This window comes from Sinocyclocheilus grahami, unplaced genomic scaffold, assembly GCF_001515645.1.
Source record: "Sinocyclocheilus grahami isolate Dianchi unplaced genomic scaffold, SAMN03320097.WGS_v1.1 scaffold223.1, whole genome shotgun sequence".
In the NCBI taxonomy this organism is placed as follows: Eukaryota; Metazoa; Chordata; class Actinopteri; order Cypriniformes; family Cyprinidae; genus Sinocyclocheilus; species Sinocyclocheilus grahami.
Window position 1 is genome coordinate 1,592,644 of NW_015505402.1, and position 27,040 is coordinate 1,619,683.

General features: G+C 38.5%; 1 protein-coding gene across 1 annotated transcript in view; it reads right to left on the reverse strand.

Moving 5' to 3' along the window:
* Positions 1-308: 308 nt before the first annotated feature.
* Positions 309-27,040, reverse strand: part of LOC107596862 (protein shisa-9B) — a 33,559-nt gene continuing 6,827 nt past the window's right edge. Inside the window, exons 3-4 of the mRNA XM_016287713.1 lie at positions 13,901-14,053; positions 309-1,526 (exon numbers count right to left, since the gene is read on the reverse strand). Of these exons, the coding sequence (XP_016143199.1) occupies positions 1,129-1,526; positions 13,901-14,053 (551 nt within the window). The 3' untranslated portion in view covers positions 309-1,128. The remainder of the gene's footprint in view (positions 1,527-13,900; positions 14,054-27,040) is intronic.

Below are 27,040 nucleotides of genomic sequence, written 5' to 3' on the forward strand. Positions count from 1 at the left end.
TTTTCAAAATCGAATGCAGCCTTTTGCCCTTATGCTAATTTAAATGGTTCACATTATGATGCTAAAGACAAAAGAAACTACTCAATACCAAAAATACTTGGAATGCAACAATGGCAGTGATGTAACCATCTTGTTCAGTATCAGAATTACCATAAATTTTTATCATACCTAACATTGAAAAGTAATGAATGTCTATCATTAACCCTATGGTACTTCCTTTGTCTACAGTCTACAGTTGCACTAAAAGATAGGGCCATACAATATGTGAACACATCAGAGAAAAATGCCAAAACAGAAGGAAAAATGTGTATTTTAGAACACTGACAATCAACATTTTCTACTGAAATATGACAGCCGTAAACAATAGATTTGTTTATATTGTATGCATCTTTGTTATTGAAGAAACACCATGTGCTCGCTGAAAAGCACAAGAGCTCTTATATAATGAGTTCTTCTGTTGGAAAGGCACAAGCCCAGTGTTTGTCAGGATATAGCGTGTTACATTGCTACAGGAGGTTTTTGGTGCACACGCTCTGGAAAGTCTCGAGTGTTGAGATGAGAAGAGTTAGAGACAAGATTGTCCTCACATCATCTTTAAACTTCCAGACCGATGTTCTCTGTTTATCCGAGGAAGCTTTTGACATTTTATGTCCTTGGTAATATTCTGTTTTGTACAAGGACAGTGTACCTTGAGCGACTTTCTCACAAGCTTTCAGGTTTTTACGAAAACATGACAGTGCTCCCATCTAGTACGTTTGATTGCATTGATTGTTTAGGGTTTGAATGTGTCCTCATCTCTTTGACGGATGGCCTTGTGACAAACTCATCACTGCAGGTCAGATTATTAATTTGTGATGGAATGGACACAGAAAGAGTTCCTTTGAACAACATTACGTTTTCCCATTCAAATGAGGCCAATGCACACCTGTTCCATGCCCAGGCGCTCAACGACAAACAGCACACATACCGCCATGCAGATCTTGAGCCAGACCGCTCGGTCAATCCTTCCAGCAGGACGGGGTCCTAATCCACACTTCTTCCTCTATCAGGGTTCCTTTATTATCCTCATTCTCAGATCCACGCATCCACTCAGACCTGGGCTCGATAAACCCGGTGTTGCAGCCCCGTTCACACGGTCACCTCAGTCTTGCTGTTGGTGACAAAATATGGATGTGGTGGTAGGTAGTGCTGGCTGTGGGCAGATGTCAGCTCGTTCACTTGCTCCATGGTGGCACTGTGCTTCTTGGGGGCGTACGTGTGCCGGCGACCCAGCGTTTCTGTCATCTCCCAGCCCTTCAGCATGCCGGGATTGGCAATGGTGTTCGAGCCAAAAGCCAGCGGGTGGGAGCTGTGGACCTTGGTGCTTTTAGACTTGTGTCCATTCTGCTTTTGGCAGGGCAACTCGGGGCTGTAAGGGTTGGTGGGCTCCTGCTCCAGACTCACCGAGTGCATAGGAAGAGTGCCTTTCGCTGCCAGGTCAGCTAGGTGCCGTCTGTTAGTGTAGAAGTTTTCATTTGCTTTTTCAGCTGGAAAAGACAGACAGAAGAGAAAAAGTGAGGAAATTCAACAACACTTCATTAGTCAGATGCAAAAAACCACCTGATTGCTGATTTTAGTTTTTTTCTCCCCTCATGAGTACCAGATAATTACACATTTAATAGATCATTAGGTTATCACTTGTTTTTCCCAAATTATCTATTTTTTTCTCTGAAAATACTTGACACAACCATTTCCTCCTACAAAAAAAAACTAACAAACAAACAAAAACTGGATGTTTCTGTAGAGAAACAGTTCACATTTTGCCATCATTTATTGACCACCATGTCATTCTAAACCAGTTATTTTTACAAGAAAATGTTTTTTGAATGCAAATTAGTCTGGATTGCTTCCATCATTAAAATGGAAATATGCAGCTTTATGCTCTTCCAGAAATAGTTTGGAATTGTATCTGTCTGGTGAAACCACAATTTTGAATGTGTAGTTATTGTGCACTTAAAAAAAAATCTAACAGTCACTTCGCAACTGTTATTATTGTAAATGTTATTTTTGACAATATGGGTTTACAAGCAACAAATTCAGCTGCATCACCATTGACATTCAAACAGCACCCAACAGCTTCCTTGCAAAGGAGTTGTAAATATTTTTTGCAATAAACATTTTCAACCAGTGCTAGTCGATCGTTGACAGCGTGAAACACAACTTGCTAAGACCAGATCAGACAACCGAGTATAAACAATACTAATGTGCTTACAGACGGTGTCACTAATCTTTTTTTTTTTTTTTTTTTGGTACAACATTTTTTTATAACATCCATGCAATGTTGCTAATGGTGTATCACCTTCTAACTCAGCCAGGCCTTAATTGGGACTGACTACACTCTGCTTGAAGTCCTCCTCATTTCAGCATGACATTTTAAACTTTTTAATTAAATATCCTTCAGGTGACCTTTTTAACAGCCTTGCACCCCAATGAGTCGCAGTAAACCGCAGATCTAAAACCTCAGGCCAGGAGGCCGACCGCAAAATAAGCCAGCCAGACGAGAGAAGAGCTGATCTCTGATGCGACTCTTTCATTGACATCAATACCCTGATATTAACGCACATCAGAGGAAGGTAGTGCACTGAACTCAAACGTTTCAGCTCCCCGGCTGTGGCTTGTCTCCTGGGCCTGTCTCTAACAAACTGTCCTTTTTTGTTTTCCTAGTGATCAGTCTGCACAGACAGCACTTCAGTGGATTAACAACTGTGTTAACATGTTAACATCTGTGGCTGAAAGTCTCAGAGAATCACTGTCATCACACGTTGCTGCTTCGACTGGTTGTTTGTCTGCTGTTTGCTGTCATCTCACTGAAGTCTTTTGATAGGCTTCACTCCGATGCCAAACTAATTGATGTGAAAGTAAAAAGTGGCTATGTTACTACCCAATGTTATCACTGTAAAACACTAGTGATGGGTGCTTTTGAAGCACTGCTTCGTGAAGCTTCGAAACCTTTGCGAATCATTTGTTTCAAAACAGTGCTTCGTAGCATGTATCAAACTGCCAAAGTCACGTGATTTCAGTAAACGAGGCTTTGTTACATCATAACTGTTTTGAAACATTTCGAAATCTCAATGGTTTGCAGTTGGGGGGGGCGAGGATCTCTGTGAACCCACGAGTCATGCAATTTTATTGAGATCGCCCCTCAGTGGTGAACCATTGAACCATCATCTATGATTTTCACCTGATCTCAGATCAGTTTGATCGATTTGTAGACATTTCTAATGCGACATTTGTGTAATTAAAAGGATGAGTAGTAGTTAATAGTCTCTTATTGCCCTGTTTAGAGAAGCTCTCGATAAAACAAACAAAACAAGCCCTGCAAATAATAATTATTTTAAAAAACACATATTATACAGGCACTTCATATTTAATGGTATTTTATTATTTAATGCATTTTACTTTCAATAAAACATTTGCAATGGGTTTGTAAAAATGTTATTTGTAAAATGTTTTTATGCATGTTTTGGCCTGAGTTTTTGTTGTATTTACACAGTTTTGTGCATCAACAGCAATACCCAGAAGGGGGGTATTCCAGAAAGCAGATTATGTGACATACCCAGGTATGTTTGGGAGTAAGTAAGTGGATAACCCCAGCTTTCGGTTCCAAAAACGGAGGTAACTTTCAGGGTATGTAAGAAAGTAGCCATAGCAACTTACTCTCTGAACATAACCTGCTCCCGAGCAGGTTCTGTTTCAGGGTTAGTTTACTTCAGAGTTATCAGCACATGTGTGACCTATTGACCATTGGGCGTGGCAGATTGTGCACAATATTATATATGATTACAATATAGCTATCAAATATATGTTATACATATATACAGTGGGGCAAAAAAGTATTTAGTCAGCCACCAATTGTGCTCTCATAGTTGAGGTATACCTATGATGAAAATTACAGGCCTCTCTCATCTTTTTAAGTGGGAGAACTTGCACAATTGGTGGCTGACTAAATACTTTTTTTCCCCACTGTATATATATAGTTGTATGTTGATTATAAAGCACTATTATAACAAGGTAATGTTTATTTTATTCTAATTTATTTATTTTATTGTCATCTCACACATCATGGATCAGCATTTTCTATAATGTATTTCTTTAATAACAATACATATGTGATATTTCCTATTATATAATTAGCATCAAACAAACTATAATTTTTATTCTCAGTGATTAAAAGATTAAACGAAGAAAAAAAAAGATTGATGCACAACCATCAGTTAGGTGGTGATATGCACTAAGTATGTAAATGATCATTGAACAAAAGAAGAAGAAAGAAGCAGCACACTTTTTTTTTTTGCATCCATTGGTCGGAAATCATGTTTTTTTCCATTGTGACTCATCGATTCGTGGCTCTGTTGAGAATGTCTTGTGTGTTAACCGTGAACATACTCTGAGATGAATGAACTTACTCCCGGGCGTGTTTTTGGAACCAGCATACCTCAAGTAAGCAAGGTTTGGGTTAATCAACCGAGAGTTCAGGGTATATGTGACGGTAAGTTAACCTTGCTTTCTGGAATACCTCCCTGGTGTCACCAGCGTGTGGTGTTTCGAGTGCTTTGAAACAGTGAATCATTTTGCAAAGCAATTGGTTCAGTTGATTCGAAGCTTCAAAAAGGTTTGTTTCTCCCACAACTATAAAACAGAACTTAATTACATTATTAATTAATTAAAATAAAAGAATCCTTCAAGAATCCTTCTTGCATATTTATTTATTTACAGTGTGGCGTAGACTTACTTTTTTTATTACTAAAAAAATAAGTCTGTTACTGATTACAAATTACTTAACAACAATTGTAGTTAGTAACCTAATCTATTAGATTACACATATTTAGGTAATGTATTATGATTTCTTTTTAATTACTTTTAGATTATTTTTGGCATAACTTGTCACGCCGATTTTGGGGTTTTGTTTCTTATTTAGGTTTTCTTGTCTTTTATTTTGTATTCTCTTGTCATTGTCATGTGTTTCCCAGACACTGTCATGTGATGCTGCTATTGGTTCCTTTGTTCTATGTGTCATGTTCTCATTGGCTGGATTGTGTCATGTGACCCCCTTTGCTTGATTTATATAGCCCTCATGTTGCCATTGTCCAATGTCTAGCTTTGTTCCGTGTACCACTGTTGGTGAGTTTGCCATGTTTTTCTAAGCCATGTTTTGCCAAATTCCTGTTTATTTTGTGTCTGCACATGTTTGGGATTAAACTGCACTTGGGTTCTCACTACACTCGCCTCCAGTGGAATTTGTTACACATGTATATCATATAATTTTGAATATGAATATTTGTGCCATTTTGGTCATGTTCTCATTGGCTGGATTGTGTCATGTGACCCCCTTTGCTTGATTTATATAGCCCTCATGTTGCCATTGTCCAATGTCTAGCTTTGTTCCGTGTACCACTGTTGGTGAGTTTGCCATGTTTTGCCAAATTCCTGTTTATTTTGTGTCTGCACATGTTTGGGATTAAACTGCACTTGGGTTCTCACTACACTCGCCTCCAGTGGAATTTGTTACACATGTATATCATATAATTTTGAATATGAATATTTGTGCCATTTTAATATAAAAATACAAAGAGAAAAAAATATATATTTTATTCTTTATTATCTACAATGTCAGGGTTTTTCCAAACTGGGATTTGTGAAGAAACTGCAGGGGTGAATTAATTAAATCATAAAATCTAACTCATTAAAATCTAATTAATTAAAGGTCACATATTATGCAACTTTCTGGAGTTTTATTTTAGGTTTTGATGTCCTTAAGAATATATATTTGCAGTATAAGTACCAAAAACCATCTAAATATATTTTTACAGCTCCTTTCTCAGGAGCTCTGCTTAGAAAAAGGTTGATTTTGGCCTGTCTAATTAATACACATGAGCCTCTTTTCTGATTGGCCTGTTGTTTTCTGAGTGACGCACGGCCAGGCCAACCACGGGTAACTAGGGTCATGTATGCTATAGCCTGCTATGGCAAATAGAAAAATAGAAACACCTGTAATGATGGCCACTGCTGAGGGAAATGTTTTCCGGCCTTACATGTTTGAGCCGAACTCAGACCCCAAATCGGCGTCGACAGGTGACAAACAACCACCTCCTCAAACGTGCTTACAACAGGATGTTTCAGAATGGTAATTATTTTATTTTATTTTTTTCAAAAACCAAATGCAGTAATCTACGTAACTATTGGTTTCCTACTGATGCAACACGTTACCATTGCATAACCATTTACAAACTATAATTTCAGATTATGCTGGCTCCATAATGTAACATAAAATGTGTGAGAAGTTTACTTACGGGTTGCGGACTACATAATGCCTGTTATATTACAGTAGGCTACATAAAATGTCACTTACCACATGAACAGAGTAAGGAGAGATGACTGAGGACGATGGCAAATTGCAGATCCTGAGCACTACTGACAAACATCTAATCTTGTAAAATGTGCGGTAAGTACTGCCGCTCCATAGTTTAAACAAAGTACGTGCGATCGCAAATCTCGAAAGTGAAACTAAAAAAGCAGTTTCAATGCCAGGCATAATAGCGGCTCCCTTCCTGATGCCCGCAATTTAAACAGTATAATTATCCAATGATATAACTGCGAGAGAAAATATTGAAATATATATTTTCCTCTCATCTTGTATTTATTAACTTTAGGGGGTTCCGTAGTACACATAATTTTCTTTCTGAACACGGTATTGGGATGCGGCCAGATTGCAGGGGGAGGGGGGAGGATCACCATGCTGGCACAACATCGTAAAGTCTATCAGTCATCGGCGATGGCATCGTCTATCGGCCCAACCCTAGTTCGGAAGCCTGTGCAATGATGTAGTTTCCTGACATACATCGACTGAACAGCGTTTTCTCGAGATGTTTCCGTGTTGTTATTGCTCAGCAATGGCATGTACGTTCTGATTGGCCTGTTGTTTTCTGAGTGACGCACGGCCAGGCCAACCACGGGTAACTAGGGTCATGTATGCTATAGCCTGCTATGGCAAATAGAAAAATAGAAACACCTGTAATGATGGCCACTGCTGAGGGAAATGTTTTCCGGCCTTACATGTTTGAGCCGAACTCAGACCCCAAATCGGCGTCGACAGGTGACAAACAACCACCTCCTCAAACGTGCTTACAACAGGATGTTTCAGAATGGTAATTATTTTATTTAATTTTTTTCAAAAACCAAATGCAGTCATCTACGTAACTATTGGTTTCCTACTGATGCAACACGTTACCATTGCATAACCATTTACAAACTATAATTTCAGATTATGCTGGCTCCATAATGTAACATAAAATGTGTGAGAAGTTTACTTACGGGTTGCGGACTACATAATGCCTGTTATATTACAGTAGGCTACATAAAATGTCACTTACCACATGAACAGAGTAAGGAGAGATGACTAAGGACGATGGCAAATTGCAGATCCTGAGCACTACTGACAAACATCTAATCTTGTAAAATGTGCGGTAAGTACTGCCGCTCCATAGTTTAAACAAAGTACGTGCGATCGCAAATCTCGAAAGTGAAACTAAAAAAGCAGTTTCAATGCCAGGCATAATAGCGGCTCCCTTCCTGATGCCCGCAATTTAAACAGTATAATTATCCAATGATATAACTGCGAGAGAAAATATTGAAATATATATTTTCCTCTCATCTTGTATTTATTAACTTTAGGGGGTTCCGTAGTACACATAATTTTCTTTCTGAACACGGTATTGGGATGCGGCCAGATTGCAGGGGGAGGGGGGAGGATCACCATGCTGGCACAACATCGTAAAGTCTATCAGTCATCGGCGATGGCATCGTCTATCGGCCCAACCCTAGTTCGGAAGCCTGTGCAATGATGTAGTTTCCTGACATACATCGACTGAACAGCGTTTTCTCGAGATGTTTCCGTGTTGTTATTGCTCAGCAATGGCATGTACGCGATGTTGTCTGGGGGTTTGGCAAAAGGAGGGTGGGACGATGGGCAGTGCTCGGGGTGTTGACTGAAGGCGGTGACTGTGTAATTCTGACATCACCTTTTTACGGAAGTCACAATGGCTCGTGAAAAGGCACAGCTACTTTATGCAGGCTGTGTGCATTTGACTGTGGATTGACGGTTTTGAAACTTATATGGCAGTTACATAGCACCTAGACCTCAGTTATCATGAAAAAAGCCAGGAAATTTCAGTTTTGACAATATGGGACCTTTAAATCACAAAAAGTAAACTTAAAAAAAAAACAATACTTGAACAATAAAAATCTTTGTTTGTGACCATTATCCGACTCCGATCAGTTTGATGGATTTGTAGACATTTTTAGAACTGTGAACATGTGAATGCTTTGCTAATTTATTGAAATATTAAATAAAAAAATCTCGGAGACTTCAAGCTAATATTTTAGGTCAAAATAATGTGTTACTAATATATAATCATGTAATCCATAAAAAGTAACTGTAATCTGATTATAAGAATTTTAAAATGTAATTATTTTTAAATCTGATTACGTAACCCAGATTTCATGTAATCAATTACAACTTCGCACTATTGATAGAACAAGATAGCACTGTTACTGATGGACAGACAATTCTGAAGCACTTCTGATACTTCAGTGACTGGGAAAGACAAATGAGAGACTTCACCAAAACATTTTTTGTTTACCAACATTATAATTCATAACCATAATGTCTGATTCTGTGCATGTTTTATGCTGGTTCGCAGCTCTCCTGACATAAAAATCTGAATATCTATTTTCCAATAAATTAAGCTTGTCAGTGTTTGCAAAAATTAAGGACTGTGACCATGTATAGAGAGAACATGCTGTAACTGTGCACTAAGTAAATGCCCATAACACATTTAAGTCAAGACCAGACCCCTAAGATCCAGACCAATATGAGACCGTCTAAGATCCAGAACATGGCCTGCCAGTACAACAAAAAGATCTCCGGTCAAGACCACATGATTAAGAACTCAAGCAGAAACTAATCACACTGAGTTTCAAACATTATTTTCTCATGAATGAGCTTGATTAACATAACTAAATAAAATTCAAGTAAAAGCACATTTAAGCATGGCCGTCTTACCCACAGCCTTGAGCGAAGCATACTTGTTGAGCTCCTTTCCAGGTTGAGATGGTTCATAGGGATGGGCTACAGGTACCTGTCCAAGGGCAGGGTATTGTGTCATAGCTTGCATCATAGATGACCCAGGTCCCACACTGTTTATTTGGGCACCCTCTAAAGCAAAGAGACAGAAATAGAAACAAACAACAGATATGAGATGTAAAGTTTGTCCATAAATTTTATAATTCTAAAATAAAAGCAATGCTTCCAGAGGCATCGTGACCTACCCATCTTATTTGTTTGCTTGCTTGTTCGTTCATTAATTAATTTATTCATTAATTTTCATTTATTGATTTATTTATTTGAAGGGAAATCAGTGTCAGTCCTGGCTCATCTATATATAACGTTATAAGGGTAAATTTTTCGAATTTGAGATTTATACATCATCTGAAAGCTTAATAAATAAGCTTTCTATTTATGTATTGTTTGTTAGGATAGTATTTGGCTGAGATACAACTATTTGAAAATCTGGAATCTGAGGGTGCAAAAAAAAATATTTATATTGAGAAAATCACCTTTAAAATTGTCCAAATTAAGTTCTTAGCAATGCATATTACTAATCAAAAATTAAGTTTTAATATATTTACAGCAGTAAATTTACAAAATATCTTCATGGAACAATCCTAATGATTTTTAGCATAAAATAAAAATCAATAATTTTGACCCATACAATGTATTTTTGGCTATTGCTACAAATACACCCCAGCGACTTATACTTTACATATAAGTAAATAATGACTATGAATGACTGAATGACTATGCTTCTGGGTACTGCTTATTTTTTTGTGGGCGAGCATTATGCACATTATTCAGGAAGGCTAAACACTACATCAGAATCTGTTGTTCTTCTACACATTAACACCCTCAGAAGTCTTTCTCAGTGCGTTGTCTCACAGCAGTTGGGATACCTCCCATCAGAGTCCGCTAAATTAACATTTAACAATATCTTAAACTGCTTGAGGGCTGTTTCATTGTCCCATCAACACAACTTGTGAGTTTTCTCTTTGGTGATTCACTCTATATCCCCAGGAAGCAGATCATTAGTCATGGATTTCTGGAGCTCTAGCCAGGCTCTCCTGTGCTAATCGAATCCGTTTGAACTGCTAATGTCAAAACATGTTCATGCCAAAAGCACTGGCATGCGATGGTCACAATGGAAAATTAACTGGGGGTTTTTTCACACTTGATTACAGCAAAGACTTTAATATTGAAGGTCGCAGATGGTGTAAATCATAAATGCTATTCTAGAGATTGCATTAGTTGACATCTGGCCAGCTGAAGGGGGGGCACAGGAGCATGGCAAATTGACTGGCCTTCTGCTGGCTGGCATGAGGGGCCAACCAGATGTTGTGGGTATTATTTCTAACCACTCTGATGAGTTGCATGAGACAGAGAAAGTACAGCCAGAAACCGGAGAGCAAATGGGAAACAAAAAACCAGCATACTAGCTGTAACAGACACTGTTCGTCTACTTCTTCCTTTGTGAATTATCCTCAGAATGAGTGTTGTATTTGTTTGCGATGGAAATCGTGTTTTGTGGTACTGTGCTACAGTGCAATAGAGCTGCCTGATCTTTTTATGTTCTTCAGATGTGTTTTAGTTGTTGAACTCTCCTTGACCTGTTGTCTTGGAAACCTCTTTTATTTCTTCTAGCTGGATGGCTGTTTGCTACAAAACTCTAGCGTCTGTATCACAGGACTGAAGGGCTCTACACTTAACACACACTTCAGACACTAGTGGGCAGAAGCCAAATACTTTTTTCTTCTATTTCAGTTTTCTCTCTAAAAATCACTCAGATTATAGTACAGTTGACACTGTTGGCATCCGTTGTTTTATTTTATTTTTTGGTTTTACAAGAAAGGCAACAGAGGAACAGCCATTTACATTTCATATCTACATACACTACCATTCAAAAGTTTAGGTTTGTTAAGATTTGAAAATGTTTCTGAAAGTAGTCTCTCTTGCTCATCAGGCTGGATTTATTTGATAAAAAATACAGTAAAAACAGCAATCAGTTTGATCAATCTGTTGTGTCCTTGATGAATAAAAGCCTTAATTTATTTAATAACAAATCTGACTGACCCCACACTTTTGAACAGTACACTCTCCAAAACAAAAAGTGCAAAATTGTACCTTTTAGGGGGATTCCTGTTTATTTTGTGTCTGCACATGTTTGGGATTAAACTGCACTTGGGTTCTCACTACACTCGCCTCCAGTGGAATTTGTTACACATGTATATCATATAATTTTGAATATGAATATTTGTGCCATTTTGATATAAAAATACAAAGAGAAAAAAATATATATTTTATTCTTTATTATCTACAATGTCAGGGTTTTTCCAAACTGGGATTTGTGAAGAAACTGCAGGGGTGAATTAATTAAATCATAAAATCTAACTCATTAAAATCTAATTAATTAAAGGTCACATATTATGCAACTTTCTGGAGTTTTATTTTAGGTTTTGATGTCCTTAAGAATATATATTTGCAGTATAAGTACCAAAAACCATCTAAATATATTTTTACAGCTCCTTTCTCAGGAGCTCTGCTTAGAAAAAGGTTGATTTTGGCCTGTCTAATTAATACACATGAGCCTCTTTTCTGATTGGCCTGTTGTTTTCTGAGTGACGCACGGCCAGGCCAACCACGGGTAACTAGGGTCATGTATGCTATAGCCTGCTATGGCAAATAGAAAAATAGAAACACCTGTAATGATGGCCACTGCTGAGGGAAATGTTTTCCGGCCTTACATGTTTGAGCCGAACTCAGACCCCAAATCGGCGTCGACAGGTGACAAACAACCACCTCCTCAAACGTGCTTACAACAGGATGTTTCAGAATGGTAATTATTTTATTTTATTTTTTTCAAAAACCAAATGCAGTAATCTACGTAACTATTGGTTTCCTACTGATGCAACACGTTACCATTGCATAACCATTTACAAACTATAATTTCAGATTATGCTGGCTCCATAATGTAACATAAAATGTGTGAGAAGTTTACTTACGGGTTGCGGACTACATAATGCCTGTTATATTACAGTAGGCTACATAAAATGTCACTTACCACATGAACAGAGTAAGGAGAGATGACTGAGGACGATGGCAAATTGCAGATCCTGAGCACTACTGACAAACATCTAATCTTGTAAAATGTGCGGTAAGTACTGCCGCTCCATAGTTTAAACAAAGTACGTGCGATCGCAAATCTCGAAAGTGAAACTAAAAAAGCAGTTTCAATGCCAGGCATAATAGCGGCTCCCTTCCTGATGCCCGCAATTTAAACAGTATAATTATCCAATGATATAACTGCGAGAGAAAATATTGAAATATATATTTTCCTCTCATCTTGTATTTATTAACTTTAGGGGGTTCCGTAGTACACATAATTTTCTTTCTGAACACGGTATTGGGATGCGGCCAGATTGCAGGGGGAGGGGGGAGGATCACCATGCTGGCACAACATCGTAAAGTCTATCAGTCATCGGCGATGGCATCGTCTATCGGCCCAACCCTAGTTCGGAAGCCTGTGCAATGATGTAGTTTCCTGACATACATCGACTGAACAGCGTTTTCTCGAGATGTTTCCGTGTTGTTATTGCTCAGCAATGGCATGTACGCGATGTTGTCTGGGGGTTTGGCAAAAGGAGGGTGGGACGATGGGCAGTGCTCGGGGTGTTGACTGAAGGCGGTGACTGTGTAATTCTGACATCACCTTTTTACGGAAGTCACAATGGCTCGTGAAAAGGCACAGCTACTTTATGCAGGCTGTGTGCATTTGACTGTGGATTGACGGTTTTGAAACTTATATGGTAGTTACATAGCACCTAGACCTCAGTTATCATGAAAAAAGCCAGGAAATTTCAGTTTTGACAATATGGGACCTTTAAATCACAAAAAGTAAACTTAAAAAAAAAACAATACTTGAACAATAAAAATCTTTGTTTGTGACCATTATCCGACTCCGATCAGTTTGATGGATTTGTAGACATTTTTAGAACTGTGAACATGTGAATGCTTTGCTAATTTATTGAAATATTAAATAAAAAAATCTCGGAGACTTCAAGCTAATATTTTAGGTCAAAATAATGTGTTACTAATATATAATCATGTAATCCATAAAAAGTAACTGTAATCTGATTATAAGAATTTTAAAATGTAATTATTTTTAAATCTGATTACGTAACCCAGATTTCATGTAATCAATTACAACTTCGCACTATTGATAGAACAAGATAGCACTGTTACTGATGGACAGACAATTCTGAAGCACTTCTGATACTTCAGTGACTGGGAAAGACAAATGAGAGACTTCACCAAAACATTTTTTGTTTACCAACATTATAATTCATAACCATAATGTCTGATTCTGTGCATGTTTTATGCTGGTTCGCAGCTCTCCTGACATAAAAATCTGAATATCTATTTTCCAATAAATTAAGCTTGTCAGTGTTTGCAAAAATTAAGGACTGTGACCATGTATAGAGAGAACATGCTGTAACTGTGCACTAAGTAAATGCCCATAACACATTTAAGTCAAGACCAGACCCCTAAGATCCAGACCAATATGAGACCGTCTAAGATCCAGAACATGGCCTGCCAGTACAACAAAAAGATCTCCGGTCAAGACCACATGATTAAGAACTCAAGCAGAAACTAATCACACTGAGTTTCAAACATTATTTTCTCATGAATGAGCTTGATTAACATAACTAAATAAAATTCAAGTAAAAGCACATTTAAGCATGGCCGTCTTACCCACAGCCTTGAGCGAAGCATACTTGTTGAGCTCCTTTCCAGGTTGAGATGGTTCATAGGGATGGGCTACAGGTACCTGTCCAAGGGCAGGGTATTGTGTCATAGCTTGCATCATAGATGACCCAGGTCCCACACTGTTTATTTGGGCACCCTCTAAAGCAAAGAGACAGAAATAGAAACAAACAACAGATATGAGATGTAAAGTTTGTCCATAAATTTTATAATTCTAAAATAAAAGCAATGCTTCCAGAGGCATCGTGACCTACCCATCTTATTTGTTTGCTTGCTTGTTCGTTCATTAATTAATTTATTCATTAATTTTCATTTATTGATTTATTTATTTGAAGGGAAATCAGTGTCAGTCCTGGCTCATCTATATATAACGTTATAAGGGTAAATTTTTCGAATTTGAGATTTATACATCATCTGAAAGCTTAATAAATAAGCTTTCTATTTATGTATTGTTTGTTAGGATAGTATTTGGCTGAGATACAACTATTTGAAAATCTGGAATCTGAGGGTGCAAAAAAAAATATTTATATTGAGAAAATCACCTTTAAAATTGTCCAAATTAAGTTCTTAGCAATGCATATTACTAATCAAAAATTAAGTTTTAATATATTTACAGCAGTAAATTTACAAAATATCTTCATGGAACAATCCTAATGATTTTTAGCATAAAATAAAAATCAATAATTTTGACCCATACAATGTATTTTTGGCTATTGCTACAAATACACCCCAGCGACTTATACTTTACATATAAGTAAATAATGACTATGAATGACTGAATGACTATGCTTCTGGGTACTGCTTATTTTTTTGTGGGCGAGCATTATGCACATTATTCAGGAAGGCTAAACACTACATCAGAATCTGTTGTTCTTCTACACATTAACACCCTCAGAAGTCTTTCTCAGTGCGTTGTCTCACAGCAGTTGGGATACCTCCCATCAGAGTCCGCTAAATTAACATTTAACAATATCTTAAACTGCTTGAGGGCTGTTTCATTGTCCCATCAACACAACTTGTGAGTTTTCTCTTTGGTGATTCACTCTATATCCCCAGGAAGCAGATCATTAGTCATGGATTTCTGGAGCTCTAGCCAGGCTCTCCTGTGCTAATCGAATCCGTTTGAACTGCTAATGTCAAAACATGTTCATGCCAAAAGCACTGGCATGCGATGGTCACAATGGAAAATTAACTGGGGGTTTTTTCACACTTGATTACAGCAAAGACTTTAATATTGAAGGTCGCAGATGGTGTAAATCATAAATGCTATTCTAGAGATTGCATTAGTTGACATCTGGCCAGCTGAAGGGGGGCACAGGAGCATGGCAAATTGACTGGCCTTCTGCTGGCTGGCATGAGGGGCCAACCAGATGTTGTGGGTATTATTTCTAACCACTCTGATGAGTTGCATGAGACAGAGAAAGTACAGCCAGAAACCGGAGAGCAAATGGGAAACAAAAAACCAGCATACTAGCTGTAACAGACACTGTTCGTCTACTTCTTCCTTTGTGAATTATCCTCAGAATGAGTGTTGTATTTGTTTGCGATGGAAATCGTGTTTTGTGGTACTGTGCTACAGTGCAATAGAGCTGCCTGATCTTTTTATGTTCTTCAGATGTGTTTTAGTTGTTGAACTCTCCTTGACCTGTTGTCTTGGAAACCTCTTTTATTTCTTCTAGCTGGATGGCTGTTTGCTACAAAACTCTAGCGTCTGTATCACAGGACTGAAGGGCTCTACACTTAACACACACTTCAGACACTAGTGGGCAGAAGCCAAATACTTTTTTCTTCTATTTCAGTTTTCTCTCTAAAAATCACTCAGATTATAGTACAGTTGACACTGTTGGCATCCGTTGTTTTATTTTATTTTTTGGTTTTACAAGAAAGGCAACAGAGGAACAGCCATTTACATTTCATATCTACATACACTACCATTCAAAAGTTTAGGTTTGTTAAGATTTGAAAATGTTTCTGAAAGTAGTCTCTCTTGCTCATCAGGCTGGATTTATTTGATAAAAAATACAGTAAAAACAGCAATCAGTTTGATCAATCTGTTGTGTCCTTGATGAATAAAAGCCTTAATTTATTTAATAACAAATCTGACTGACCCCACACTTTTGAACAGTACACTCTCCAAAACAAAAAGTGCAAAATTGTACCTTTTAGGGGGTACAGCTTGACACTGGGACAGTGCCCCTTAAAATGACCTTTGTACCTTCTTTACCTCTAAAGGGTGCATATACTCTCATGGTACTATTATGAACCCTTTAGAGGGTAAAGAAGGTACAAAGATGTCCCTTTGAGAGTACTGCCCCGGTAACAACCTGTTGTACCCTTAAAGGTACAATTTTTGCACACTTTTTTGGAGAGTGTAGTGTATTCTCAGAGATGTTCATCCAAAGCAACTAACATTCTATTCAAGGTATACATTTTATAAGTTCATGTACTCCCTGGGAATCAAACCCATGACCTTGGCAGGGAGAATTACCTTTTTATTTTTTATAAAAAATAAACGTGCTTCCACACTATAGTGATAATTAGAAAGTGTGCAAATCAAATCATATTTTGATAATCAATCATCTACATCATTTGGAAATGTTGCTCATAGGGGAAATTACTTTAAGCAAAAAAGGAAATAATCTCAGATAATTGGATTAGACAATTTGACAGTTCATGACTCCAGGCTTCCAAACATGAAGATCCCATAACTGCATCAGTTAATATGCTTATAAACCAGGTGTGCAGAATATCTAATTAAATGTGAGGAAATTAATTACGCTGTGATCCATAATCTCCTAGGCAGTAAGATTAATTCCAGTTCTAATCAAAAGAGGGGATGAAAATAAGTCATTATGCAGTGGAATGTCTCTAGGTTACGTATGGGAACGAGACGCTGCGTCGACTGTACATACTCGGGCCGGCCAGAACGGGGCTACTAGCAACAGACGGACCCCATCCCGGCGTACTCTCTCCAGAACTCCCGGGAGCAGAGTGATCGGGGGAAAAGCGTACAGACGAAGCCTCGGCCACGTCTGTACCATGGCATCCAGCCCCAGTGGAGCTGGATGCGTGAGGGAGAACCAGAGCAGGCAGTGTGTCGTTTCCTGCGATGCAAATAGATCCACTTCTGCCTGGCCAAATTCCCACTCCCCTGATTGAGATACCCAGGGATGTAAACTGCTCTTAGCGACAGGAGCTTTCCCTGAGCCCACAGAAGGATCTGGCGTGCCAGCTTGTACAAGGGGCGCGAACGCAGACCCCGCCTGCCGATTGATGTAGGAGACCACCGATGTGTTGTCTGGGCTGACAAGCACATGATTTCCCCTTAGGTCTGGAAGGAAGTGTGCCAGAGCTTGAAACACGGCCAGCATCTCCAGGCAGTTGATGTGCCATGTGAGATGATGGTCTTCCCACAGACCCTGGGCAGAGCGGCCACTCATGACCGCCCCCCAGCTCGTGAGAAAGGCATCTGTCGTTAGCGTTACATGACGACAAGGAGCCCCTAACATTGGGCCTTGAACTAGGAACAAACGTTTCTTCCACATGTCCAAGGCACGTAAGCATCGCCGCGTGACCTTGATCATGCGAAGCAGATTCCCCCTCGGGGAAAATCCCTTGGTCCTGAGCCACCACTGCAAGGGTCTCATGTACAGCAGGCCAAAAGGTATACCGTTGGACGCCGCTGCCATCAAACCCAACAGCCTCTGAAACTGTTTGACAGTGAGTGACTGGCCTTCTCTTACTCTCTTGACTGTTGTGAGGATTGACTCGATACGAGCAGGAGACAAACGTGCCTGCATCGTGGTAGAATCCCACACCACACCTAAATAAGTGGTTCTCTGTAGTGGAGAAAGTACACTCTTCTTGGTGTTTAGTCTTAACCCCAGCTCTCTCATATGGGAGAGGACGACATCTCGATGCTGAGCCGCCAACTGCTCCGATCGAGCTAGTATCAACAAATTGTCGATGTAATTGAGTATGCGGATGCCCTGGAGTCGCAAAGGAGCCAGAGCTGCATCCACACACTTCGTGAAAGTGCGGGGTGAGAGTGACAGGCCAATGGGAAGAACTCGATTTTGGTATGCTTCGCCCCCGAAAGCAAACCTCAGGAACTTCCAGTGTTGAGGAAGGATAGAAACATGGAAATAAGCGTCTTTGAGATCTATCGTAACACACCAGTCCTCGGACTGGATTTGAGATATTATCTGCTTGATAATGAGCATCTTGAACCGAAGCCGTTTGATAGTGCGGTTCAGAAGACGGAGATGAACCTTCGTGAGGGCACTGAGGAGGATTGGGCACCATATACTGAGGTGTAATCCTTTCCTCCCCAGGTGGGGCTGCCCTCAGGGACCTGACAATGGTAGGACCGTTTTGCCGAGGTCCTCTTAGACAAAATAACGGTCCGCAGATCCGTTTTCGGTCTAGAAGACCCCGACTGAGAGCGTCGCCCCATCCTCCGATCTTTCTGTGGAGGGGTGCGGGTTGCAACGCTCTGTTTTTGAGACTGGCGATATGAGGAACTTGACGGCTTGGGCTGCTCCCGCTCAGCAGCCCCACCCCTACGCAGGTCAGCCTGGTATGCTTGTAACACCGCCATGGTGTGCAAACATGCGCCAGCCTGACCTGCCGCTGTATAAGCTTTCCCAACCAGACTCGATGTAAACCTAATGGGCCTGGTGGGAAGCTTCGAGGCCTTCAGGGATGATGCTGAGGATGGGGAGAGATAGCTCGCAAGTGTCTGCTCCACCACTGGCATCGCCCCATATCCCTTATCATTCAGCCCAACGATGTTCTTTTGAATAATTCGAGACTGTGGGGCTGTAAATACGGGATGAGTACGGTTTCTCCCATGATCTTGACACCTCAGCATGGAGATCGGGGGAAAAACGGAAGGCCCCGTCGTGAAGGCTGTGATCCGGATTTCAGAAAATGGAGGAAGATAGATGAAGCGTCTGGCTCTCTCTCTCTGGGGGGGAGAAGAAACCCTAGCGCGGGCTTCCGAACACTGAGAGAGAGCCGCGGATCTAGTGGGTGAGGACCGAGAAAAGGACAAGCCCGTCTCGGATCCCTCCGTTAAATCCACCTGCGATCCCCACGACAACAGTCTACGCCGTGCCTCGATAACAGCAGGACCGCTGCCAGTGGGATCGCGAGCCTGGCCGCTCTCATCAAACACAGCCAGGCGAGAGCGGAGCATACGCAGCGAGAGTAACTCGCAGTGATGACAATCAGCTCCTCGAAAGCTGACCATGCATGATCCGCTCCTAAACAAACAACACACAGATCGTGTGTATCCCCCGCTGCCAGATAGTGTGGGCAGGGAGGCACACAACGTCTGTAATGCCGTTTGCTCGCCATAGATATTAGTTTAGACTTTGACATATTCTTTTGAATGCTTGTGGACTGACAGACAACAGTAAATAGACTGACACATATACAGAGCACTACTGAAGAGCAGAAGCTAACTTGCGCTCTGCCGGATGCGCTTTTATACTTCCTGGCGCTCACGTCACCCCGCTTGTGACGTCTCGCTGCTCCATTGGACTGATTTTACATGTGCTTCAGAACGCAGTCACGCAGGGGCGTTCCCAAAGCGAATCTCAATGCAGCTCGAGTTTCTGAAGGGGAACTGTAATAAAGGCAGAGTAAAATGTCCCGTCACAGAAAATGAAATGCCTGTCCTGGGGTTCCATGAATGATTATTGAGTGTCTCCAGAATCAATCCTTCAAATGCGGAGCTCAACCTAACACAACCTTATCTTCACACCTACTGTAACTTCAGAAATGCTGTTTCTGTGGACTCTGTCCTGAGTTTCTAACTCGATTATGGCATCCGTTGGGTCCAAGCTGTAGGCATGGTGGCAGGTAATGGTTTTTCATATCCACTGACAGTGACACATTTTCTTTTTGACATGGTCATTTGTCAAACGGAGTATGATACTACCTCCTGGTTATTAATATTGAAGCAAAGAGACACTTGTGGCATTATACAAGACACAACACTGATTTACAATTGATTCACGTTATTACCATTAACCCTGAGATGCATACTTCGTTTTGGCCCAGGGCTGGGCAGTATGGCCAGAAATAGTGCTATTCTTCTCCGAATCATTTTATATCAACATTTATTATATTATTCATTTAATGGGGAAGGAACTGCATTCCACATGTTTGTTAGGCCTTAAGAATGAATGTAATTACAAAACTGAAGAACTGACAAAAATGTATAGCTTGAATACAATGTCACTTTGGATAAAAGTGTTTGCTAAATGCATAAATGCAAAATGTAAATTTGTTTGTTTACAAGAGTCCTTCACCGAGTATTCCTCTTTTAATTGAGGGCCCCATGAAACACAATTCTGTGCATTTTATTCTTTCTGAATTCTGATAATGTGATAAATGTGAAATCATAACCAAATGGGAGCTGGATACAAATACAGAATAAACTACTTTTAATAAAGAAAAATCCAAAACCACACAAAAACCAGAATGCAAACAAAGATCAGAACTGAGGCCACCATCTAAACGCTAGAGACAACAACCAAGACTTAACAAAGTACAACGAAACACAGGGCTATTTTTACAGGGGAGAATAAGGAAACAAGAAATACCTGAATATACAATCAATAAATTAATCAACAGAGAAAATACAACTAGGAAAGCAAATTGGAAACTAAGGAAACAAAACTTCAACATGAAAGTCCAAAACAAGACATATAACATGGAATATGACCATTTAATAATAATAATAATAAAATATCAGCAAAAAATAGTGTCTAATAGAATGAATTCATAAAAAATTGACAGTTGAATCAAACTTTTAAAATGTAATGAAATTAGTAGTAGTAGTAGTATTTTGAGAAGAATATTTACATATACAATATATGACAATGTAACAGTAACATATTTCTGTCTTCATTTCTTTGCTAGATCAAACATTTATTTTTTTGGCCGTTTGTCAATTAAATATACAATTGTAATATATTTCTGTCATATTTTCTTAGTTAAACCAAACTTTTATTTTTTGGCAGTTTTTAGTGAAGAAATTCTGTGTGTATCTGACCATTTTAGCTGATTATTTTATTAAATTAAATGGTGAAATGCTGGCGAAGCAGATCTGGAGATGAAGTTCATGCATTCATGTCCTCATATAGTGAAAACTGAAAACACCACAAACGTCATTCACGCAGAGACATGAATAACATGCAGCATTTTTAGCGACACAACACACCTGATTGTCTAGATATAGATAAAATACTGAAAATAACACAAAAGCTTATTATCGATACTGAGTATTTTTCCCCAATAAATATCAATAATAATTTATCGCCCATCCATAATTAGGCCTCATGCCTTTTACAAGACAGACAAATCTGTGTTTCTTCACAGTTGTATTCAAGTATTTCCAGGCATTGATTAGCAGTGTGTTTATCCAATATGCAGCATGTGAGCAGCCTAGAGACAGTTTTTAACATCACATATTCACCGTGGTAAATGAAAAATTCCCGCCAGTATCTAAAACACTTATTTAACCAGTTTGAGAAAGCACCGGATGGTGGAAAGGAGATGATCCCCATTATTTGTTGCCCACAACCCATCCCATCTTTCAGATAACTGGAATGGCTCACTGTTCATAGAGTACGATCACACCCCATGAGAAGACGCAACAGAAGCAACATGGGTTTGGGAATAACTAGCCTCTGATTCCTCATCTGTACAGATGAAACTTTAGTTTCTTTGTAGCGTTGCCATGCAACCTCTAATCCAGTAATGAGTAGGCTTGATTTAGGATGCCATAAAGACAGTGGTTAATTTTTCACAATTGCCTGGTCCTTCATTTGGGTAGATACAGTAAAAAATGTACTCATGTCATTATTTACTCACACTCATGTCTTTCTAACCCTGTATGACGTCTGTGGAGCATAAAATAAGATATTTTGAAGAATGTTGGTAACCAAAGAGTTTTGCTGAGCATTGACTTTTTTTCAAAATATCTTATTCTATGTTCAACAGAAGAAAGAAAGTCAGTTATGTTATGTTTCAGGTGATTGCCTCAAAAATATATTTATAAACACTCATGACCAATGATATCAATTGCCATGGAGATGAGTGGAAATGCTAACGGATTGCTCTTTCCAGGTAATATAGACCTTCTTGGCTGGTCAGGGGCTAAATAGCAGACAAAGCTGCTTGTGTTTAGATAAAAATAGATTTCAAGTGACAACTATAAATGCCGGAGTGACAGAAATTGCTGTAATTTGTGAGTGGTTCAGAGAGAGAGAGAAAGCGAGTGGCCGTTTATCTGGCATGAGATGTCAGCTATGCGTGAGATGTCACCCGGCTTTGGGTTCTCATCATTTCGCTCTGCCAGGATGTCTGATTGGAATTTAGCCCATTTTTAAAGAGAGCAACTTAATGAATGTGCCAGTTTTAGTTATGTTACATGCACAGTTCGATTCCCTCCTGGACTGTGATTCAGAAGCCTTATCTAACGCCGCTAATATATGACTGAGGTCAGCTTTGGGAGGAAAAAAATGCATGAGACATTTTCGTCAATACCTAATAGAAAAACATGCTATGGTGCATATAGCAATAAGAGATGTATTGCCCCTAGGAGATATGTTAGTTAGACCCGTGCTGAATTTTTCATGAAGAAAACAATAATCAATACACCTGCATTTTTCCAATAAATAATACATCTAAAATGACCAAAAACATCTTTAGATCACAAGTTTCTGGACATAAAAATTTCAACTGCTCACACAAATTCAGATTCTTAAATGAAGTCATGAGTTTGTTTGTGTTTTTAATCAGCATACTTGGCCGATTTTAATTCCTCCTTTAATTTTACATTTGGAATGTAGTTGAAGTATATTACACAGCACACACTATAGGGTTTGTGTACAGAGAGACCAAAAGTAAAATTTCAAAAACATCAAAATAACTTTTTTTTTTAACATCCAACTCCAGTATTTGTGGTATTGCGTTTTAGTTTGAAGGAGCCCACTTAATGCTGTATCTCAATGATAAAAAGAGATAATGAATACAGAAATTGGGCTAATTACAGCCTTATTTCCCACTGGTCAAAAACAGATATCAGTGCCAAGCTAATTACTTTAGAGAGGGGCATGAAATTACATGTTGTGTCTAATAAAAACAGTCTTAACTAAAAAGTGCAGGGTATGAAGAGGACACATTTGACATATCAGAAATGTCCTCACTGTAGCTGTAAGACACCAATAATTGAGATTCTTAGCTCATATCTTTCTAACGGAGGTATTAACAAAATGTTATCAATGATAAAGTTGGGCTAGTTTGATGAAAATGGGCTTTCGTGTCTTTTTTTAAATCTCCAATGCCTATTCATAATGGAATGAAAAAGCATAATTCTCCTTCATATGGTTTGTAACTATGAGGGTGAGTAAATGATGACTGAATTTTAATGTTTCATTGAACTATCCCTTTAAAGAAGAAGGACACAAAGGTTTTCCGAAAAGAAAAGAGACCTGCTCAAATTAGTCAAAGTGAGTCAAAAACAGACACAGATAGTCTGCAAGGCCTCATAAAAAATGCAGTAGAGTATTTTGGGATCTAAACACAATAGTGGCATGGGAAGGGCACAGACATTGTGACACAAAGATAACTTTGGAACTGGACTGAAAAGTGAAACAGAAATAATGGATTTATCATCTTCAGAACATTCCACTGCATTCCATGAGCTTTTCATATAGGAAAGCATGTGGATATCCTGCTATGGTATGTGTAATTGTCCGTGCAGAGGCTATTCTGTTTTATTGATCTGTGGCGCATTCATTTTGATTCTTTACACGTGTAATGATGTCCAGTGACTTGTTTGCATTATTTATGCATTATTTTATTTATTTGTAAGACTTTTTTATGACTAAATTTGGTAATGGGAGAGTAAAAATATTTTTAAAACGTACACCGTTCAAACTAGGCTGCTTATGTTGAAGTGTTTGGGATGTGACTTTTAATGATGAGACCTTTTTTGTAATCAGGCTCTCAAAAAGTATATAACAATTTGGATATAGATTTATCGGCCAACATATCGGTTATCGGCTTTCAAAAATAAAGCATAATCGGTTATCGTATCGGCCAAAATTTTCATATCGGTGCATCCCTAGCAGAATTCATGCTGTTAATCACTGAAAATATTATCCAGATAATTTTCCCGATCCACTCCGTAAACTCGTGAAGGCGCGCGTGCATCATTCAAACACACTAGTGTTGGGTCGTTCTTGAACGATTTTTATTAGTGTTTAGTGAAGGTATCAGATGATATTTTGATATACAGTGTAGTATTTCTTCATTATGAACTATATTATCAGCGCACCAGTTTCTTTTAAAAATTTTACTACAAAATTAATGTGAAATTTATTAAAATCCCAAAAACGATATGTTTATTAGCAAGTTTAAATAAAATGTCCAATCCAAGATTTTCAAGGTGATTTCAAATAGGGAGGCAATAATATTAAAATTCTGGCCGGCACCAATATGCTGATATTTATTTTCATGCTCTGTATGATGATAACCAATCGTTTTAAAAGCTAGTCAGTTTAGGTCTCACAACATTATATTATATGGTATGTTAATTTGATATTTACTTTGACAATGATACTTTGATATACTGTGGAGTCCAAAAGTCTGAGACCATTAGCGCAAAATTCCTCCTATTAATGCTATTTTTTTCAGTATAACAGTACCTGTGAAAAATTTACCAAACATAATAAACATTATATAAAAATAAATTAAAAAAGAATTAAAAATTTTTTATCCCAAAACCTGTTGTTTATTCCCAGGTTTAAGATAAGATATAAATAAATAAACACTGTAAGTGAGTGTTAGATAATGGTAAAGGTGATTTAAATGGATGATTGTAAACACTCTAAGTTCGTCTGCCTTGGGAAAGCTAGCGTGTCTGCGATATAGTGATAACACTCGTTGCCTTCTCTAGTGCAGCTCAACCAGGTCTCGTCCCATTCGTCGGTATTTGTGATATCACAAATCCCGGAAAATATGCGTTGTAGTCCAAACGAGTCGTTCGTTGTAGTTTTTGAAAAGTGATTTCTGTTCAATAAAATATCTCCTTTTGAAGTGGACTTTGAACTTTGTAACTTTGCAGATCTTTTTTATGCTCAAACAGCAACATTACAGACTAACTAAAGTTGAAAAAGTGAAAAGCATAATAGGACCCCTTTAAATGAACAAGTCGCCTCATTACTAAAGGCATCGTCCAGGGAGTCAAGATTTTGCTAGATTCAGTGATTTGAAGGTTTAACTACACCATTATGTGTGTACAAAAAGCATCTTTCTTTATGGATGGCAAAAAAAGTAGCACTATTGTGATATACTAATCAAAAGAGTTATTCTCAACCACTCAGCTATATACTAAGCTAGTAGGCTAAGCTGTTAGCTTGCTAACTGAAGGTTAACTGAAAACAGAAATATTTAATTTCACAATTTTTGGCACTGTTGATGTGTAAAATGTGAAGGAAAAGACATTAATAAAGATATTTCATGATTAAGAACAATACACCGTAATGCATTTCATGGACATGAGCAAAATCAATCTAAAGAATACAGTTTATTAGCCTGACTTGAGTGAAATAAGGTTGGAGAATTACAAAAAAAAATAGCTACCCGAGTGTGTTACACTAAACCAAGAGACCAAAGAGACTGAGGACAAAAACAACTACCATTCAAAAGTTTGGGTTCAGTATATATTCAGCAAGGATGAATTTAATTTACCAAAAGTGACGGTGAAGACATTTATAATATCACGAAATATTTCTATTTTAAAAAACTGCTCTTTTGAACTTTAAAAAAATCACTGTTTCAACACAAATGTTAAGCAGCACTTTTTTTGATAATAATAAGTTTCAACATTGATAATAATAAGAAATCTTTCTTGAGCAGCAAATCATATTAGAATGATTTCTGAAGGATCATGTGACACTGAAGACTGAAGTAATAATGCTGAAAATTCAGCTTTGCATCACAGGAATAAATTGTTTTTTTAAATTATTAAAATAGAAAAGAGTTATTTTAAATTGTAATCTTTTTTTTTTTTTTTTACTATATTCTTGATCAGATAAATGCAGCTTTGGTGAGCATAAGAAACAAACTAAAAAAATAATTCTAACCCCAAACATTTGAATGTTAGTGTATATTACGGGCCAGAGCTAAACTCATCACCCACATGGGCACCACAGCACAACGTATGGTTTGGTGCATGGCTCTGTCACTAAATTTCTACTTCACTCTTTTCACCTTTCATGAATGACATGGCTCTCGACTTTGCTCTGCTTTGCTTCATATGTGTAACCTTGTTTAACACAACAAGGCCAAGCCAACCCTTGGTCCCAGTGTGGCACCAGTCAGCACTGCTCGAGTAAACACTTTAATGGGTTTGTGGCCGCAGAGCCTTGAATGTGAGCAGTCTGGTGGTTTGGACTGTTTCCCCTATTTTGTACAGAGAGATGTCTGAGTTCCCTGCAGACGGCCCTTCTCTTATGACGTTATTTCTCCCCTGCATTGGTTCAGACAGCTCTTTAGAGGAGCAACACCTGCATGTCACACCGCTCTGCTCCGTTGCACTTTCAGCACCAAGCACAATCACTCAGCCAGCCTGTTAACATACATTCCCCATTGCCTCTCAAGCGTTGTTGCAGGAAAAACACGGGTGTGTACTACAGATTTCACTCCCTGGCTCAAAACAGACAGCTATCTTTAAGTGCTCGATTTGTTTTCTCTCCAAGAAATCCCTTTCTTCCATCTCAGACAATAAGTGGAGACGAACAGAAAAAGTCAAGCTTGAACATGTATTGTGATAACAGCCGAATACCAACAAAGAGCTTTTCACTTAAATTAATAAATTCAGAAATTACACTCCCTGTCCACAGTTAAAGGAATTGTTCACCCAAAAATGAAAACTCACCCTCAGGCCATCCAAGATGTAGATAAGTTTGTTTCTTCAAAAAACAGATTTAGAGAAATTGCTCAGCAATGGATCCTACGGTGACTGAGAAGTGCAGAACAAATCACAATTCTGAAAACAAAATAACAAATTACAAACGCAAATGCAAGTCTAAAAAACAAAATAAC